Source organism: Rhinatrema bivittatum, chromosome 15 (assembly GCF_901001135.1).
Source record: "Rhinatrema bivittatum chromosome 15, aRhiBiv1.1, whole genome shotgun sequence".
NCBI classification, from domain to species: Eukaryota; Metazoa; Chordata; class Amphibia; order Gymnophiona; family Rhinatrematidae; genus Rhinatrema; species Rhinatrema bivittatum.
The window spans coordinates 63,278,200-63,294,743 of record NC_042629.1 but is presented as its reverse complement, the minus strand read 5'-3'; the positions used below and the strand labels follow the sequence as shown (position 1 = coordinate 63,294,743).

Sequence of the window (16,544 nt, the reverse complement as noted above, 5' to 3'; positions counted from 1 at the left end):
TAAGACATATTACAGAACAGCAGGTCTTCTGATTTTCAGTTAATCGAATCAAGCTCAGTTTGCCGGAACTCTAAAGCTTTAGCTTTTCTGCATTACGTTTGGCTTCTCCTGGTTGAACTAATAGCTGTAGAAACATCATTATCTAGGGTAGTATAAGGAATGCTGGCAGTATGAGTTCATTAGGTAGATTAAAAGGTACAATAATTCCTTAGTTATGGGAGAGAGAGAGAATCTGTAGGTAGTGCATCCAGTGCTATATGACGTAGTTTCATGATTAAGTTCCAGGAGAGTAAAGGCACTTTCTTTTCTGATCTTGTCACAGTTAAGGTGAGGTTTGGGGGAAGGCCCTGACTCTCTTTCGGAAGGTGAGGTAGGAAGTCTCTTGATCACAAGGATAGTTTTAAGTGCAAAGTAACTGACTGCACAAAGAGTAGTGTAAGTTGTTACACCGTAAGACCACGTAGCTAGCCCTAAATGTCTTGGTTAGCTGGACAAATCCTGTTTGATCTACAGCATGGAACTTTTGCCTGGAATCTAGTTTTGGCTAAAGAGAGAGAGGGTTTTTTGTTTTCTGACCTGAGGGACACCTGTGATGCTTATACCATGTAATATTTGTCTGTATTCTCTTTTCAGGAAGCCACAACTTCTTCAGGGGGTCTACTCAATGGGCTTCAATAGACCATCAAAGATTCAAGAGAATGCGTTACCCATGATGCTGGCAGAGCCGTGCGTATCCATTAGTCCTAGTCTTTACCTTTCTGGAGGGTGAGGGAAGGGGGAAGGCATGAGGCAACGCTGCAGTTTACTTATCTCGTGTCATGTTAGCTGCATCCTGTTGGTCTCACAGACTTGGCCCGGTGGCCACTGCATATGTGCTTTTTGTGGGCTGAGGTCTTGTACTTTCTGTCATGGACAATGGAAGGGGTTCAGTTTTTGCTTGGGTAGCATTGCTACATCCTGGGCCTTTTCTCAGCTCAGAGCCTGGAGATGCTGATGTTTTATTCACGTCCCAGCCCTGCTATAGTTCCACACTGAATGCCAGTGAGAAAATGAATCTTGAATCTGGACTTTGAATTTTAAGTTTTTTTCCATGTTGCTGTCCTGGAAAACCATACCCTGAAGCATAATGGAAGCATCCATTTTGTATAGAATAATGATATGGTTCTCCCTACTTAGGCACATCTTTCCAAATCACCTGACACCATCTGTATTACTGTGGAAACGAATTGGATGAGCTTTTCAAGCTGAAAGAACGTAGGAGCAAATTTTGTCTTCGGCCCAGTGTGAACCTGAATATTGCCACTTGCTGCATGAACCTCTCCCTACAGAGCAAAGCTAAGCTCAGCTTTGGTTGCTGAGGGGAAGAGAGAGCATCATGGAGTGGTTCCCAGGAGCTCTCTTATCATCTGAAAGCATTGTGCTTATGAACGTGCTCAGATATGTTTAACATAATATTCCCCTCTCCTCAGTTTTGTAAGATGAGCGCGTTTGTGCCAATATGATCACTGCACCCAATTCAGCTTGGAACCCCTGCTGGCCAACTGGGATATAGCTGAGCCAATTACCCTAGAGATCTGCCAGGCCTCAAATCTTTCATGGTTGCCATATATTTTTGGAGTAAAATGTGGTATTCCCCCACCTCTTTCTTTTGTATTCTAGCCCTCAGAACCTGATTGCACAGTCCCAATCTGGAACGGGTAAAACCGCGGCCTTTGTGCTCGCAATGCTTAGTCGAATTGATCCTGCAAACAGATATCCACAGGTGAGCGCTCCAGGTTTTTTTTTTTTTTTTTTTTAGTAGTGAGATCTGTTCCAGGAAGCCCAAGAGCGGCCCCATGTGCCGATGGAAGCTGACTGCAAACTGGACTTTCTACAGTCAGACATGCCTGGCTTATTCTTCAGGTGGCAGTCTTTTCATCTCTGCAAAACTTCAGTCACCGATAGATATGTGAAATGCGATGTATTGTAAGGTAAAATAAATGTTAACGAGACTTCAGTAAATGAGAAATGTGTAAAATTATTCCTTCTGTCTCACAGTGAGATTCATCGTGCATTTCAAAGGCCAGTGTTATGTACAGTGTTATGCCCTCTCGCATCGGAGGTGGCTGCGTATGTTTCCAAAGTATTTTATTGTAATTGCTCTGAAGTCTGGTTAGGGAGCTAAGTGAATAGTATTACGATGTTGTAAATATTACAGAACAGCAGATCTGGTTTTCGGTTAATGGCGCTGGAGCTTAGTTTGCTGGAGCTCTGCAGGAGCCAGTTGCGGGGACTGGCTTTAGTTTTTCTGCATTAAGGTCTGGCTTTTCCTGGTTGAACTGAAAGCTGTAGACATATCACCGATGAAATCAGGGCTGCTGTTCCAGTAGTATAATAGAATATTATAATAATCCATTCTACATGGCATTACTAATGGACAGATTGTCAACACGTTTGTAACATGTCTGGCTGCTGGCGGTTGTGATGTCAACAATCTCTGCTACTTAAAACCTCATTAGTCACAGTTATCTGTAATTCTGCCCGGGAATACTGAAAGAGTACCCAGCTAGCGCTCTCTCTTCCTGTCTGTGCTCATTTCTGCAGTCACTGGAGGTAAAGCATCGGGAGGTGCTTCCTGCCTGTGGGGGTCCCAGACTTGCTACCACTTATGGCTACCAGAAGTCTCGGGATCTGAATTCGTAGCCCGGGGGAACAGGAGAATCCTTTCTGCTTTGCTTCTTCTTTTCCCCACTTTGCTTCCCGAGAATGTGGAGGAAGAGAAAGGCACTGCACATGTTAATTATTTGACTTGGGTAATAATGGTTCAGTGGATCTACAAAGTGCCTCTGATGATAACACCTTTATAATTGGAACACACACATACTAATTATGTAATTGTCTGTCTGCCCTTGTAGTGCAATTGTCAGAAATCTAACCTTCAACACCCCAATGATCAACATAAGTGACTCTGCCGCGCAGATATCTCCAGAGCCTTGTGATCTGCAGGAAATTGTTTTTAAGGCTAGTTGGGTGGGAGTATAGGGTTCTGTGTGTAATGCAGTTTTGGAATGACTTAATTGTAAAAGCCGTTGCGATGTGGCACAGGCCTAGCGATGTTCTAAAGGCAGGATTAGATTGTGCGGAAAGCATAAGGGGGAGCACAAGAATTCAGCCTAATTTTGGACTTTCCAAACTTTATTTTTAGGCCAAAAATAAACCCCACTCACCCTTTTCTTTTCGTTAAGTAATATTTGCAGGTGCCAGATGTTTGCTTCTAAGTCATACAGGTCTACAGAGAGGTGTTTCAAGCTCCCTCGGATGGTTGAAATATCTTTGTGATGAGATAAGGCTAATATTTTGACACACTGCACTTTCTCTTGCCCTTATTGGAGGTCTCGCACACTTCACTAGAACATCATAATACTGAAATCACTCCCCCTTTTGTGGGAAACCTGAAGAATTTCCAATATACTCTGAAAGGTCCTATTCATTTTGATGTGACTACTTGTTCATCTTTTGATAGTAACTGTCCCCAGAGCCTGTGGTGCTGAGCAGCAGTGAAATGTTTTAATAAGCCTCTTGGTTGTTGCCATTCTTGTTTTAATCTAAAGCCACCAATGTTGATCTTAACAGACAGCTTACACCGATTGAGCACTCCATTAGTAATGGCTGTCTTCTAGGAGCTTCTGTTGTAGCTGTAATTGGTTGACAAGCTGCATCCTCTGTTTATGGCTTAGTACTTCAGCATTACATATAGCAAGCCATAGCAAACTCCTACTTTTAGAAAAAATGTTTGTTTTTTTAATTCTTCCAGTTCAGCTTGGCTCATGACCCTGCAGTGAGTCAGGTTTTCAGAATATCCACAATTAATATGTTGGAGATATATTTGCATACATTGGAGACACAGTATATGGAAACTGCTCTCGTATATATTTAATGTGAGTACCTTAAAACTCTGACTACTTCTGGGATCATGAGGATAGTTGGGAGCTGCTGCTCTAATTCTTCTGAAACTTTGGGAGTGGCCATGATTAGCAAAATTTTAAGGTTCTTTATAGAAACATAGAAATGAAGGCAGAAGAAGACCAAACGGCTCATCCAGTCTGCCCAGTAAGTTTTGCACTTTTTTTTTTCTCATACTTATCTGTTACTCTTGGCTCTTAGTAACCTTTTGGTTCTATTTCCCTTCCACCCCCACCATTAATGTAGAGAGCAATGTTGGAACTGCATCTAAGTGAAATATCTAGCTTAATTAGTTAGGGGTAGTAACTGCTGCAATAAGCAAGCTACACCCATGCTTATTTGTTTACCCAGACTATGTAATTCAGTCTTGTTGGTTGTTGTCTGTATATAGATCCACTTTTCTTCATTCCCCCCCTGTTGTTGAAGCAGAGTGTTATGCTGGATATGCATTGAAAGTGATCAGGCTTATTTGGTTTGGGGTAGTAATCGCCGTAACAAGCAAGCTACTCCCCTCTTTTTTGTGAATGCAAATCCTTTTTTTCCACGTTTCCTCTTGCCGTTGAAGGTTAGAGCAATGTTGGAGTCGCATTAACCGTGTGTATGTTTATTGAATAAGGGTATTATCTCCAGGTAGTAGCCGTCATTCCCGTGAGCCACCCACTCTTCATTCATGTCCTCTAGACTTTATGGATCCACAGTGTTTATCCCACGCCCCTTTGAAGTCCTTCAGATTGAATCCAGCTGGCCCATATTTCTCCTGATCTGATACCCACCCACTCTTTTTTTTTTTTTTTCTGGATCAGATTGCTTCATGTTGGTTCTGAGATCACACATGCCAGCAAATGTTGCATTAACCAAAAATGACACAGAGGCTGGTGGCACTTTATTGAAGAACAGAATAAATGAATTGAGGCATAAGCTTTTGAGGGTAAAAATCCACTTAGTCAGATGCATCTTATCCTGGAAAGCTTATGCCTCAGTAAATCTGTTTGTCTATGAGGTGTCTCCACCTACAGTAAACTAACACAATTGCTCCTCTGTATAAACCAATATGATCATCATTCTGTTGGAGGTAATTTGTCATGCTGTTGCAATTGTGGCTTCCCCCGGTAGTTGAATAGAATTGCAAAGTTATTGTTTAAAGGACTTTCAAGATGAATAACTTAGTACTAATGATTTGTAACGGATAAACATGGATATTCCTACCAGCTGTGTGCATTTCTGAAATGTTGAGCAGCAGTCTGGCTTTCGTTTAAAGCGTCTCATTCTCTCTCCTGTCTCCATAGTGTTTATGTCTATCCCCAACATATGAGTTGGCCCTTCAGACTGGAAAAGTAATCGAACAAATGGGAAAGTTTTATCCTGAACTGAAATTAGAATATGCGGTCCGAGGAAATAAATGTGAGTATCCAAGAATCCAGATAAAGATAGAAAATTTGGTTCCCATTTTATCCTGAAAATGATCATTGTAATACAATGGGACATAAATCCTTCCAGTGCAGTTTCAGAAGCAATTCTCTTATTATAATCTCCTCCAGCTCTGTGCGCCATCTGGTTGATTTTTGCTTTTTCTTTCTGTGGTTGCGCACAGTGGAGCGAGGTCAGAAGATTTCGGAGCATATTGTGATTGGCACACCTGGCACTGTCCTGGACTGGTGTTCTAAGCTGAAATTTATAGACCCCAAGAAGATCAAAGTGTTCGTGCTGGATGAGGCAGATGTGATGATAGCAACTCAAGGCCACCAGGACCAGAGTATCCGCATTCAGAGGTGAGGAACTGTCTGATCTTAGGGACAAACTCCTGCCCGCTGGAGCTTTGCTTTCCGAGGATGCCAACCCTAAACAACTTTCTGCAAGGCCATTTTCAGCCCGATACAGAGAGGCTCGCAGGAGAGCGGGCACTCCGCGTTGAAGGCCCACTCTCCTAATGCGCAGCCAGCCACCTCTCCTGGGCGCGCGATCCTATATTTAAATGAGGAGGTGCACTAGGGACGATTATGTGCCCCCTAGCGCCTCCTTGGCCGCAGGAGAGGTGGCTCTGTCAGCAGGTTCAGGAAGCCAGGGCTCAATTTTACGAGCGTCTGTTTTCCGAACCCGCTGACAGCAATTGGTTAGTATTTTCTGCTTTTCTGTACGCATTTCCGGGCTGGATTATGCGGATTGGCCGCACATTTTACTTTCTGAATCCCGGGTGACTGACTAATAGCCTCATCAACGTGCAATTGCACGTGATGTGCGCTATTAGTTTTCTGGGGGTTTGGCTGCGCGTTTTCGAGGCACTAAATCCTGTACAGTATAAGGGGTAATAGACGCCTCTTGAAAACACGCAGCCAAACCCGTGTTAAACAGGGCGCACGGCCGAGCGCAATTTACAGAATCGGCCCATTTGGTCTTTATCTGCTGTCATTTTTCTCTCTTACTCTGATTCCTGCCCGTTGAGTCCTTGGTCTGAGAGGATGCAGGCTAAGGTTGTACAGCCAGAAAAAAATTTATATTCCTTTTTATTGTGTGGTTTTTTTCTTTTTTATTCTTGTTACTTTTTGTTTTCTAAATAGTGCAGACTATTTCGATTTGGTGCGCGATAAAAAAAAAACCCAAAAGCAAATAACGAATACACATCCTTAATGCAGGGCCCTGATTTTTGACCACTGGATTCTCAGTCTGGGAGGATGCAATTGGTGATTACCCTTTGCCCTCTCTCTCCTCTGCAGGATGTTGCCCAAAGATTGCCAGATGCTACTCTTTTCTGCCACCTTTGAGGACTCCGTGTGGAAATTTGCTCAAAAAATGGTTCCCGATCCAAATATTATCAAATTGAAGAGAGAGGAAGAGACTTTGGACACCATTAAACAATATTATGTGCTGTGCAATAACCGGGAGGAGAAGTTCCAGGCTCTCTGCAACATCTATGGGGCAATCACTATTGCACAAGCCATGATCTTCTGTCATGTAAGTTAACCATCGGAAAATAAGGGGAGTGGATTTCAGTGAAGCCCTCTTCTTCCTTTCCCCGGAGACAGGACTCTTGCCCTTCCTTGTCTAGGAGTGAGCACATTGGGCCAGATGTACTAAAGGATTTCTACCATTTTGTGTCTGAGGAAAGCCTTAATGTATTTAAACCAATGAAGATTTTTTCCATGCAGGTAATGCTTGATCTCTTAGCTGGTAGTAAGCTCATGGGCGGTGTGAGTGAGGTGGGTGGGAAGGGACAAGCTGGGCGCAGGAGTTCACCCCACTTCACCTCCCGCTGCTTTATGGTTTGAATCCTTTTTTTTTTTTTTTCTGTTCAGACCAGGAAGACGGCCAGTTGGTTGGCAGCCGAGCTGTCAAAGGAAGGCCACCAGGTGGCACTGCTGAACGGCGAAATGATGGTAGAACAGCGAGCTGCCGTGATCGAGCGTTTCCGTGGAGGCAAAGAGAAAGTGCTGGTAACCACCAACGTCTGCGCCCGAGGTAAGTCAGACTGGCTTTTCTGGCCTTAGTTTGAGTGAGGCTTCGGTCAGCTTTTAGTGTCACAAGGCAATGCTTCTGTAAAACGAAAGGCATCTCCCATGATTTTTATTAAACAGTGCCCAGAGTGTTGTGTAAATAATTTTTATGATGTCACCTGTTTTGAAGTGCAAGCGCTGATCCCCACTGTATGTTGCTATATAATCTCCTTGCACTATATAATATATGGCTTGTGTTGGTCACACTGTTTGTGAAGCCCTATCTCTCGTGCACGCATACAAGCTTGCAGACTTCCCAAGCAACGCCAGGCATTTTTCGTTAGTAATTTTAATAAATGTAATGGAGCATTAGTTCCAAATGGAGCCATTGGGGAAAACCTTTCCTGTCTCCCACAGGCATTGACGTTGAGCAGGTTTCTGTAGTTATTAACTTCGACCTTCCTGTGGATAAAGATGGTAACCCAGACAACGAGACCTACCTGCACCGAATCGGACGCACTGGCCGTTTTGGGAAGCGAGGATTGGCAATTAACATGGTGGACAGCAAACACAGTCTGAACATCTTAACGCGAATCCAAGAACACTTCAGTACGTGCTTCTTTCTTTGTTCTAGCTTGAAAGGGGGCAGGTGAATGCAATGGAAGTTAAAAGTTCCATAAGCAGCTGTGGGGAACAGTCCATATATCGCTTAATGGAAAACCATGTGTGCTTGACTTTAGCATACCTGTTAGAAAAGTTCCTCTATTATTTCGCTAAGATGTCAAACATTTTACAGCTACACTAGTGTAAGGGCCCATCAAAAATGACAGGAAAAAATGCATTTACACCTGGAGAGTCAGAGCCGCCCCCACTGGCATTGAGCCTTTTCTCAGCCACTGATGGTGCATGTACATTTTGTAGGACATAAAGGCAAACAAATTGTTCAGCTGCACGCTTACTATTACCTAAGCACAGTGTTCTAGAGTCGTTTTTTGTTTTTTTTACACAGCGTACAGATATGCTCACCCATATTTTGTTGACATTGCTCAGGCACAATTGTTTGTGAGATAAAGAATGCACACCCTAAGAAAGTGAAATCTTTTCCTAGCGTATATTCAGAGGAACTCACGACCAGTGGGTTTATGCTCCCCTGACAGCAGATGGAGACTGAGCAAGCTGACATCACAGTATATATATAGTGTTGCATTGACCCCAGCCTGCCAGTATTCTCCGTCTCCAGCAGATGGTGGATGTGCATCTCCCTATGGGGATTGCTTATAGTTTTTTGGAAGGAGAAATTTGAAATCTAAATTAAGGATAAGAAAGCCCCGCACTCCTGTGGTGATACATAAAGGTCCCTCCCCCAGTTGAGAATTCCTGAAGTGATTTCCGTGGTCCTTCAGAGGTGTGCTTTGGTCATCCAGTAGCTGGTTTTGCTGGCGTGGACTTCACTGCTTGAGCAGCTAAAAGGCAACAGGTGCAAGAAGCTGAGTGTGGCGGTGACGGCAATTGCCCTCTGCCCCCTGCAGCCAAAGACAGTCTCTGTGCTCAGCCAGGTAAGGCTTAGCTCTTCTAAGTTTAAAAAAAAACCATATATATATATATACATATACACACACACACAGACTTAGTGGGAGATTTTACTGTACAGGGTTTCCTTCTCCCACCCGGTCTCTGAGCTCGGCATGGGAGGTCGAGGGATGTGGGCAGCTTGGGTTGACCAGTCTCTGTAGGCTAGGCCATGCTCCTGAGGCTTTTTGCTGCGCGCAGTGTGATAGGCTGTAATGGCTGCTTGAGCACTTAAGGAGGCTGCCCTCTACTGGCTTGTTGGTCCGGCATATGCGTCTCGCTGTGCGCTCAGTTCTTGGGTGCACAGTAAAGCCTTGAATTTTGAGCACCCACATTAAGCACCACCTAGTGGCCATTCGCTTCCGTAAGCACTCAAGTGGCACTGTGTGCTTGAGATTTTTTGTGCGCCCTCATTTTGGTTGTCAGAGTGAGCGCCTAGGTGTGTGCACATAAGTCTTGGATGCCTAATTTTTAGGCACAAAGTTGAGCGCTGAGATGTGCGCATATAAGTCTTGGACGCAATTTTTGGGTGCCTAATTGAGTGCATATATCTCAAAACGAAAAAAAAAAGAGGCAGAAAGCAGCTAGACGTACTCCTCCGGCTGCCGCTCAGTGCATTGTCGGCCATAATAAGTGCCTGTGCCTCAGAAGCCTAAGGGCCTTGTTTTTGCACTATCATACGTTCCTGTTCTTTGCAGGCGTTTCCTTCCTGGGACGCGAGCTGCTTGGAAGCTGAGTGTCTTGTCTTCCTCTGTTTTTGGCTAAGCCTGGTTCTTCCCAGCCAAATGTGGTCTGGTTGAAAACATCTCAGGTGGGGTGCCTGACCTTGGCCCTTCCCTAACTTCCTCAGCAGGGGAAGGCGGCTCAGTATGTAGTCCTCAGATGCCTCTCGGTCTGGATGCATCTACCTTTTTTCAGCACCACAGTGTCCCTCAAGCGGCAGCAGGTCCTCTGGATTGGAGCTCAGGCTGGCTCGGAGGATGGCACCGGTCCGGCCTCTCTTGAGGATGAGACACACCCCCCCCGGATTGGAGCTGTATAGAACTGTATATAGCTGTATAGAGAACTGCCAGCTCTGTTTTTCCCATACCTTGACGATGCTTGGAGTTCTGGGCAGATTCCATTTCTGAGCCAAAGAGAAATCCTAGTTTGGTTTCCCTTGCGTAAAGCCTCTTGTTTTTTGGAAGCTATTCTATAATTGATTGAAGTTATTTCCAAAGGGCCTGTACCCTCTGGATTCAGGGGTGAGAGAGCGCTTCCGTTTCCCAAAGGTAGATGCACGTGTGGATGCAGTCTCTGCTGTATGAGTGTGTTAATAGTCTTCCTGTGGGGATGCGAATCCCGTTCATCCAGTCCCTTGCTTGGGGTACCTACAATTTTACGTAAGTTCAGTGTTTCTTGTTGGTTGAGTACAGTTATGGTTGCCTGTTTTTAGTCATGTTTTAATCAAGTTTGGTTTTTTGGTTTGTTTTTTTTTTGCTAGTCTGTCCACAATTGCTTTTGAAGACAATACTGGCAGATTGGGGTCACTCCAGGGTTATATAGTAATGAGCTTGCTCTGAATCCATCTGCTGGTAGGAGAGCATAAACCCACTGGTCCTGAATCCTTCTGTCTACACTAAGGAAAATGAAATTATCAGGTAAGTAATTTCTCCATTAAATGTCCCAAAAAGGCAGTACAAATTTACTCTGTGGAGCGTGACTGAACGGGGCTAACGCACAAATGTAGCAGATCAATATGCAGATTAACAGAGCGAGATGACTCCTTGACTCGCTCTTTGAAGTGTAAAAATGCCAGTGACCCTAGCCGAATCCGTCCCTCTCCTCTTGTGTTTAAATGCAGAACCCCAAAGCTATCTCTGACCCCCTCCCCCCTAAAAAAAACGACGTCCTTTGCTCCTATATACAAAATAGTAGCATGGCCCAGGAACTGATCTTGCTACATGATGTGAAACTGTTAAGAGCATCAAGTTTTAAGTCTCTCTTATCAGATTTGTGTGTTAGTATTTACATTTTTAATATATATTTGATTTTCTTACAAGTGGAGAGCTTGCTCTTGCCTTCCTTAGAGGACTTACAACAGGTATGAAGAATTGCAGTGAATACCCTGGAATCACTATGTACAGTGGTATAGGCTGTGATTTTGAAAACCGGTTTCAAAAATCAGGTCTTTCTTTTTAAATATTTGAATGCAGTACTTTGGTGATGGCAATGGGCATGAACTGCCTATGGTAACGTTTGTGCAGTTCCCATACAGAGGGCCTCTCCCTGTAGTGACTATGGGAAGCCTGGCTCCCACTGTGGCAGGATTACTGGATTCCAGTTAGAAGCATCATCTGCCTATAAAATTACATATCGGACAGGAGAGGCAGGACTTTAAAACAGATGGTACTAACCTTGCAGCCTTCTGTGGCAAGTCATTGCAGGGATCGTGTACAGTAACATTATTATTGTGAGAAAAGAAATGCAGGGCCAGTCCCCACTTTTTTTTTTACTGGGGGACAGGGTTCTCTCACAAAGCAGCAGGATTCCCTGTAGCGAGGTGGGAGGTGTCTTGTACCTGCAGCTGGTGGCAGAGAGGGACTTAACCCATCGCCACTGGGTTTGGACACCCATTGGCCTAGTTTACCTATCCCCTCTCTCGTTGGTTCTTCCCACGCAGATAAGAAAATAGAGAAACTAGATACCGACGATTTGGATGAAATTGAGAAAATTGCCAACTGAAACGGGAGAGCCGCCCGCTTCCTCTTCTGTGGTCAAAACCTAAAAGCCAGTACCAACGGACCGGGGTGCATCGCGCTGCAGCTGCCTGTCGGACACAGGACGAGGAAGTCGCTGAAGTTACCTCATTTCAGGAGCTGCAGTTGGGAAAACGCAACTTTTGCCATTGGAAGGGGAGAAAAGGTCAAGTACATGGAAGCGTTTGACATTTCTCAGTTGAGCCTTAATCTAGGGAAATGGTTTAAATTCTAAGAAATAACTCCTTGCCAAAAAAAAAAGAAAATGGATATTCAGCCAATGTCCAGGAAATAGACACTTTCGTTTATTTTTAATTGGGAAAATAAATCTTTTTTTTTTTTTTCATGTTAAATCATCCTTGTCCTCATAAAACATACAAAAGGCCAAGGGAAACGGAAGAACTTTGATTTGAAAAGTAAAAAGCAGTTGCTTGCGGTTTCTGCAATTTGAGATTTGGGGATGGGGCTCGGCCTTTCTCTGCCCATGCTGTCTTTGGGTGGGGGTCAGGGAAGCCGGCACCTTGTGTTGGTTTGCCTTCCACCCAGGGCAGGGTTTTTCGGGTCCGTGTGCGTTATTTAATGACGAGGTACGGTGCTGCTTCCATTTGGTGCGTTATGGTTTGGATGGCGACATTTTGTGCCAGCTGGTATCCCAGGCGAAAGCCTAAAAACAGGGCCGGTTATCTTGGGAGGCTAAGGGCAGCAATTAGGTTTGGGGGTTGTTTTGTTAAGAATGAGATCCACACATACAGTACTCCTTCTCAACCTGGACCTTCAGACCCGCTCAGCAATCTGAATCTCCACAACAAATGTTCATATTGTATGCAGATGCTCTCGGGCATGTTTGTTATGGCGATTCTGAAAATCAGTCTGGCTGGGCAGAGTTCAAGGACTGGTTTGAGAGTGCCTACAACTTGATTTCAAATTGCCATTTTCTCAGCCACCGTAGTCCTCCTTTTGTATTTATTCTTGCCTTTGCCTTCCTTAACAGGGAAGCTCTGAAATCAGAACTCCCAGATTGCATCGGGGCAAAAGTTTTTAAAGGAGAAGAGAATAGAGCTGAGCCCTGCCAGCCCTACCCCCCCTTCTCAGTGAATGACTAAAGGACCAGCTTTCTAAATTTGGCCCCGGGGTAGAGCGATCCTCCTCTTGAGCATTAGATTGTGCAGAAAGTGATTTTTCTGCCTGTGAGCAGTGGGGGAGATCTGTAGTCAGCCGCTGGGGACAGGCTTTCATGGTCCTGTCGGTGAAGCGTCATGCCCTCCCTTACTCTCCTTTAGAAATCAAAGTAACTGCTGCTGACTTTGGCATGTATTTTAGGGTCAAGTGTGCAATACAAACCTGTGGCCTATTTCCCCCTTCCCTTAAAATTAGATAGAGTAACCCAGTAACATCCAAACTACAGTCCATATGAGACTTCTGTGGAACCATTCACTTGCTCGCTAGTACAAAGGCATTGGTAAGCAAAGTACGATTTTGCTGTTTTTAATCATCCTTCATATGTTGGCTTTTCATGAGGGGTCCTTTTTTTCAGTAAAAGATCATGGTGTGTAGATAAGCCTGAAAGAAATGGGATTGGGTATATTTGAGAGAGAGGTTTTTTTTTTAATTTTGGGGGGAGGGGGCAGGGAGGAGCCTCTGGCCACGTTGGCTGACTTGTCACACTCTCTCTGCGCTTTAACAGAACCCAGTCAAATTAAAACTTTTCAAAGTTCAGTGTGCCCTGCTTTTTCTTTGGCCATCATTTATTCTGTTATGAAACAGGAGCATGGATCCTTTTACCAAGTAAAAAAAAATAAATAAAGCTCATTTTAAATGTACCTAAAGTTTTAGGAAACTTGAGCACCCTTTTATCAATTTGTATAAATGCTTTCATGAAAATGATTATAAATTGAACTTTTATATGATGGGGCTTGAATCTATTTTTATTCTGCTATTGGAACCTATTTAAAGTGGCTTTAAAATGAATGGGTGTTGAGTGGACGTTAAATTGCAGTTGCCTAATTTTCACCAGTAGGGAGTGACTGTGTTTATGGCAGGTCAGTGGGTGGGACCGTCCTCCCCTCTTCTGCTCCCGTGTGCTTTTTCCTTTGTATCTGAATTGTAATAAAGAAACTATACCAGAACTCTGCATGGGCACTATTGCTTTCATTAAACAGACATCCTCTCATATACTTTTGCCCTCTCCCCAATACGACTTGCGAATGGTCATTTTATGCATTCTTTTTTCCGTGTAATAAAATAAATTGTAAGACAAAAATGGCCTCCAGTAGATGGAGAATTAGAATGTACTGGAGCATTAAATTCTTATCCAGGTTCTTTATGTATCTTTTTTTTTTTTTTAATTGTTTACCTAAATTACACGAGCGATGAAAAACTTATAACTGTGCTTCTAGTCTTACCTATACTAAAGCTGCTGCTAATTTGCATGTAGTCCAGACAGGTCCCTCTGTCAAGAAGGCAAACCTTGTACATTTAGAAGCAGGATTTAAAACAAAATGTTTTCAATAGGGAAATGAAATTCCAGCTCACTTTTTGGCCCAGGTGATGAGGGAATGAGAGAGAGATTAGAGTTAAGCAGCTGTGTGGATGGGCAGATTAGATAGGCTACATGGTCCTTTTTGCCATTATGTTTCTATAATTATGGGCATCCTCTTAAAAGGTGAACAAAAGATGCATGATCATTGGTAAGGTCAAAAGAAATGGACTTTTTGATGGTGCATCCCCCACCTCTAGTCAATATGTTTGTTTATATTTTGCTAGAAGGAGTGTAACAGCAGCAGCAGCATAAGGAAACCTTTCCATGGAAAATTTTTCTTTTTAAGCTTTCAAAAAAAAAAAAGATTTTTCTTGCATCTGAGAAAATAGTAGGAATTGGATCCCAAGCAAGCAGTACCTTGTGGTCCCTCCTTGAATTTGTTGTCTTGGGCAAACCTACCGGTTGCTCAAATCTGGTTCCCAAGGGCTGCAAACTGGTATGGTTTTCAGGATTTCTATGAGGAATCTGTGTGAGAGATATCTGCATGCACGATGTCCTCTGGAAATCCTGAAAACCAGACCTCTGTTCTGAAAGCTAAAACTGGTAGTTTCCTATAAACCCATGAGTGCCTATTCCCTGGTAATCTCTTGAACTTGAGAAAGTTTTAATTAGGATTGTGACCAGGCCAGGTCTGTTATTTATTTAAATGTATATTCTGCTTTCTAAATCAAACCTGAGGAGTGTGTTTTTAATTTGCTCCCTTACACTGCAGACTTCAATTAAGCAATGATTTGACAGCACTGCTGCCTTAAGTAAAAAATTGCTTCTCTGGCTTTGGTTGAATGCTTTTAAGCCTTGGGAGTTTTGCTGGTATATTTTTTTTTAAACAAAGTGCAGCCATTGGTACAACATCCAGTGGGGAAATGATGTCATGGACTGTAATTTTGTCATGGGGAGAGCTGGATTAGCTGTGGCAGAAATCTGAAAATGTCAGACTTGTTTTTCTGACAACCAAATTACAGTACTTTTATTATTATTACCATATTCCTATTGAAATGTACTTTTAAAACCATTTTCATGAGCCTTTTGAATTCAGCCTTTACATCAAATAAGCACAAGTTTCTTTCAAACAGACGGTTGACTTCTCCTAGCAGAAAATTGCTGCGACAGCTTAAAAAGAAGTGGAAAAGATTGGCATGCCTCAAAAAGTTAGATCAAATCCTAAAATGCATGGGCCCTGCAGTGTGGTGTGTGCTGCGGGATGGACTTTCTCTTTTCCCGTTCCTGCCTGCCATTTTTCTTCACAGTTCCAGCGGCCAGTATTTGGAGGCCATCCAGCGGGTATGGCCTTCCCCCATGCAGTCAACCTCCCCAGCAACATGCAGCAAGAATTTCCAACACCTGTCAGACAGCAGTCCAAGGTCTAGTGGACCGTGACTGCTACACATGGTTGCAAAGCCCTGCAGTCAGCAGAGACTAAGCTTGTTTTGCTGGTTTGTGGCTAAGGATACCGCCTCCTGCCTAGATTTAGAAAAAGGTTTGCACAAGTTTCTGGAGAAGAGGTCCATGAACCTGCATATTAGCTAAGCAGGCATGGGTATTGCCACCACCTACAGCTGGCAAAGGGCACTAGGGAAGGGATCTTGAGGATACTTCCAAAGGATTTGGATTGGCCATGGTCAAGGACAAGATGCTGTGCTTGGATGGACCACTGGTTTGATCTGAGCATGGCACCTCTTAGAGAAAGCTCTAAAGCAGTTCTGGGACAGCTGGCATATCAGGCCAGACCTACAGGATTCTATACAATAATAATCTTTAATAAATTAGAAATATATTTCCTTTTTTTTTATTGTGTGTGGATTTGTAACATGCCCTGGGCTGTAATGAAAGGGCATGTTCAACAATAAGAAATAGTAAAATGTCCAGAATGTGATTCCATAGCGAGGACCAGTGCTTTTTATGTGCAGGATGCTGTCTGCTGTTCATTTACTGAAGAGCTTGAGGCCATTTGTGAGTAGCAGATGGGTCACTTTTATTCCTAAAAGTCATTTTATTGTTGACAACCAATGTGCTTAGAACAGATTAAGTCCAATTTCACACACGCACCCTCCTACGCACACACACACACATTAAGGTTAACCAGTAAAAAGCAAGCTGGAGCTTATTTGCTGTAGGTTGTGGTTAACTTTCTAGTCTGCATGAGTAAGAGGAAATTTCTTAGCACCCTGACTTGAATTTACTTAGTGGAGTTTGATTTGAGGATTTTCCTCCTTTCCTGTACCTACTGAAAAACACCTTTGATAAAATAAGTCCTCAGAATACAAATCCAAGGGTGTCTTTTTATAGCCGATGACAGCTGTACAACAGCTACATGAACAACATGCTGAG

General features: G+C 43.5%; 1 protein-coding gene across 1 annotated transcript in view; it reads left to right on the top strand.

Annotated features, from left to right (window-relative positions):
- LOC115076530 (ATP-dependent RNA helicase DDX19A) overlaps positions 1-13,803 on the top strand; it is a 28,163-nt gene extending 14,360 nt beyond the window's left edge. Inside the window, exons 5-12 of the mRNA XM_029578070.1 lie at positions 634-726; positions 1,660-1,762; positions 5,229-5,343; positions 5,534-5,711; positions 6,654-6,891; positions 7,233-7,395; positions 7,788-7,979; positions 11,602-13,803. Coding sequence (XP_029433930.1) covers positions 634-726; positions 1,660-1,762; positions 5,229-5,343; positions 5,534-5,711; positions 6,654-6,891; positions 7,233-7,395; positions 7,788-7,979; positions 11,602-11,663 — 1,144 coding nt within the window. The 3' untranslated portion in view covers positions 11,664-13,803. The remainder of the gene's footprint in view (positions 1-633; positions 727-1,659; positions 1,763-5,228; positions 5,344-5,533; positions 5,712-6,653; positions 6,892-7,232; positions 7,396-7,787; positions 7,980-11,601) is intronic.
- Positions 13,804-16,544: the final 2,741 nt, after the last annotated feature.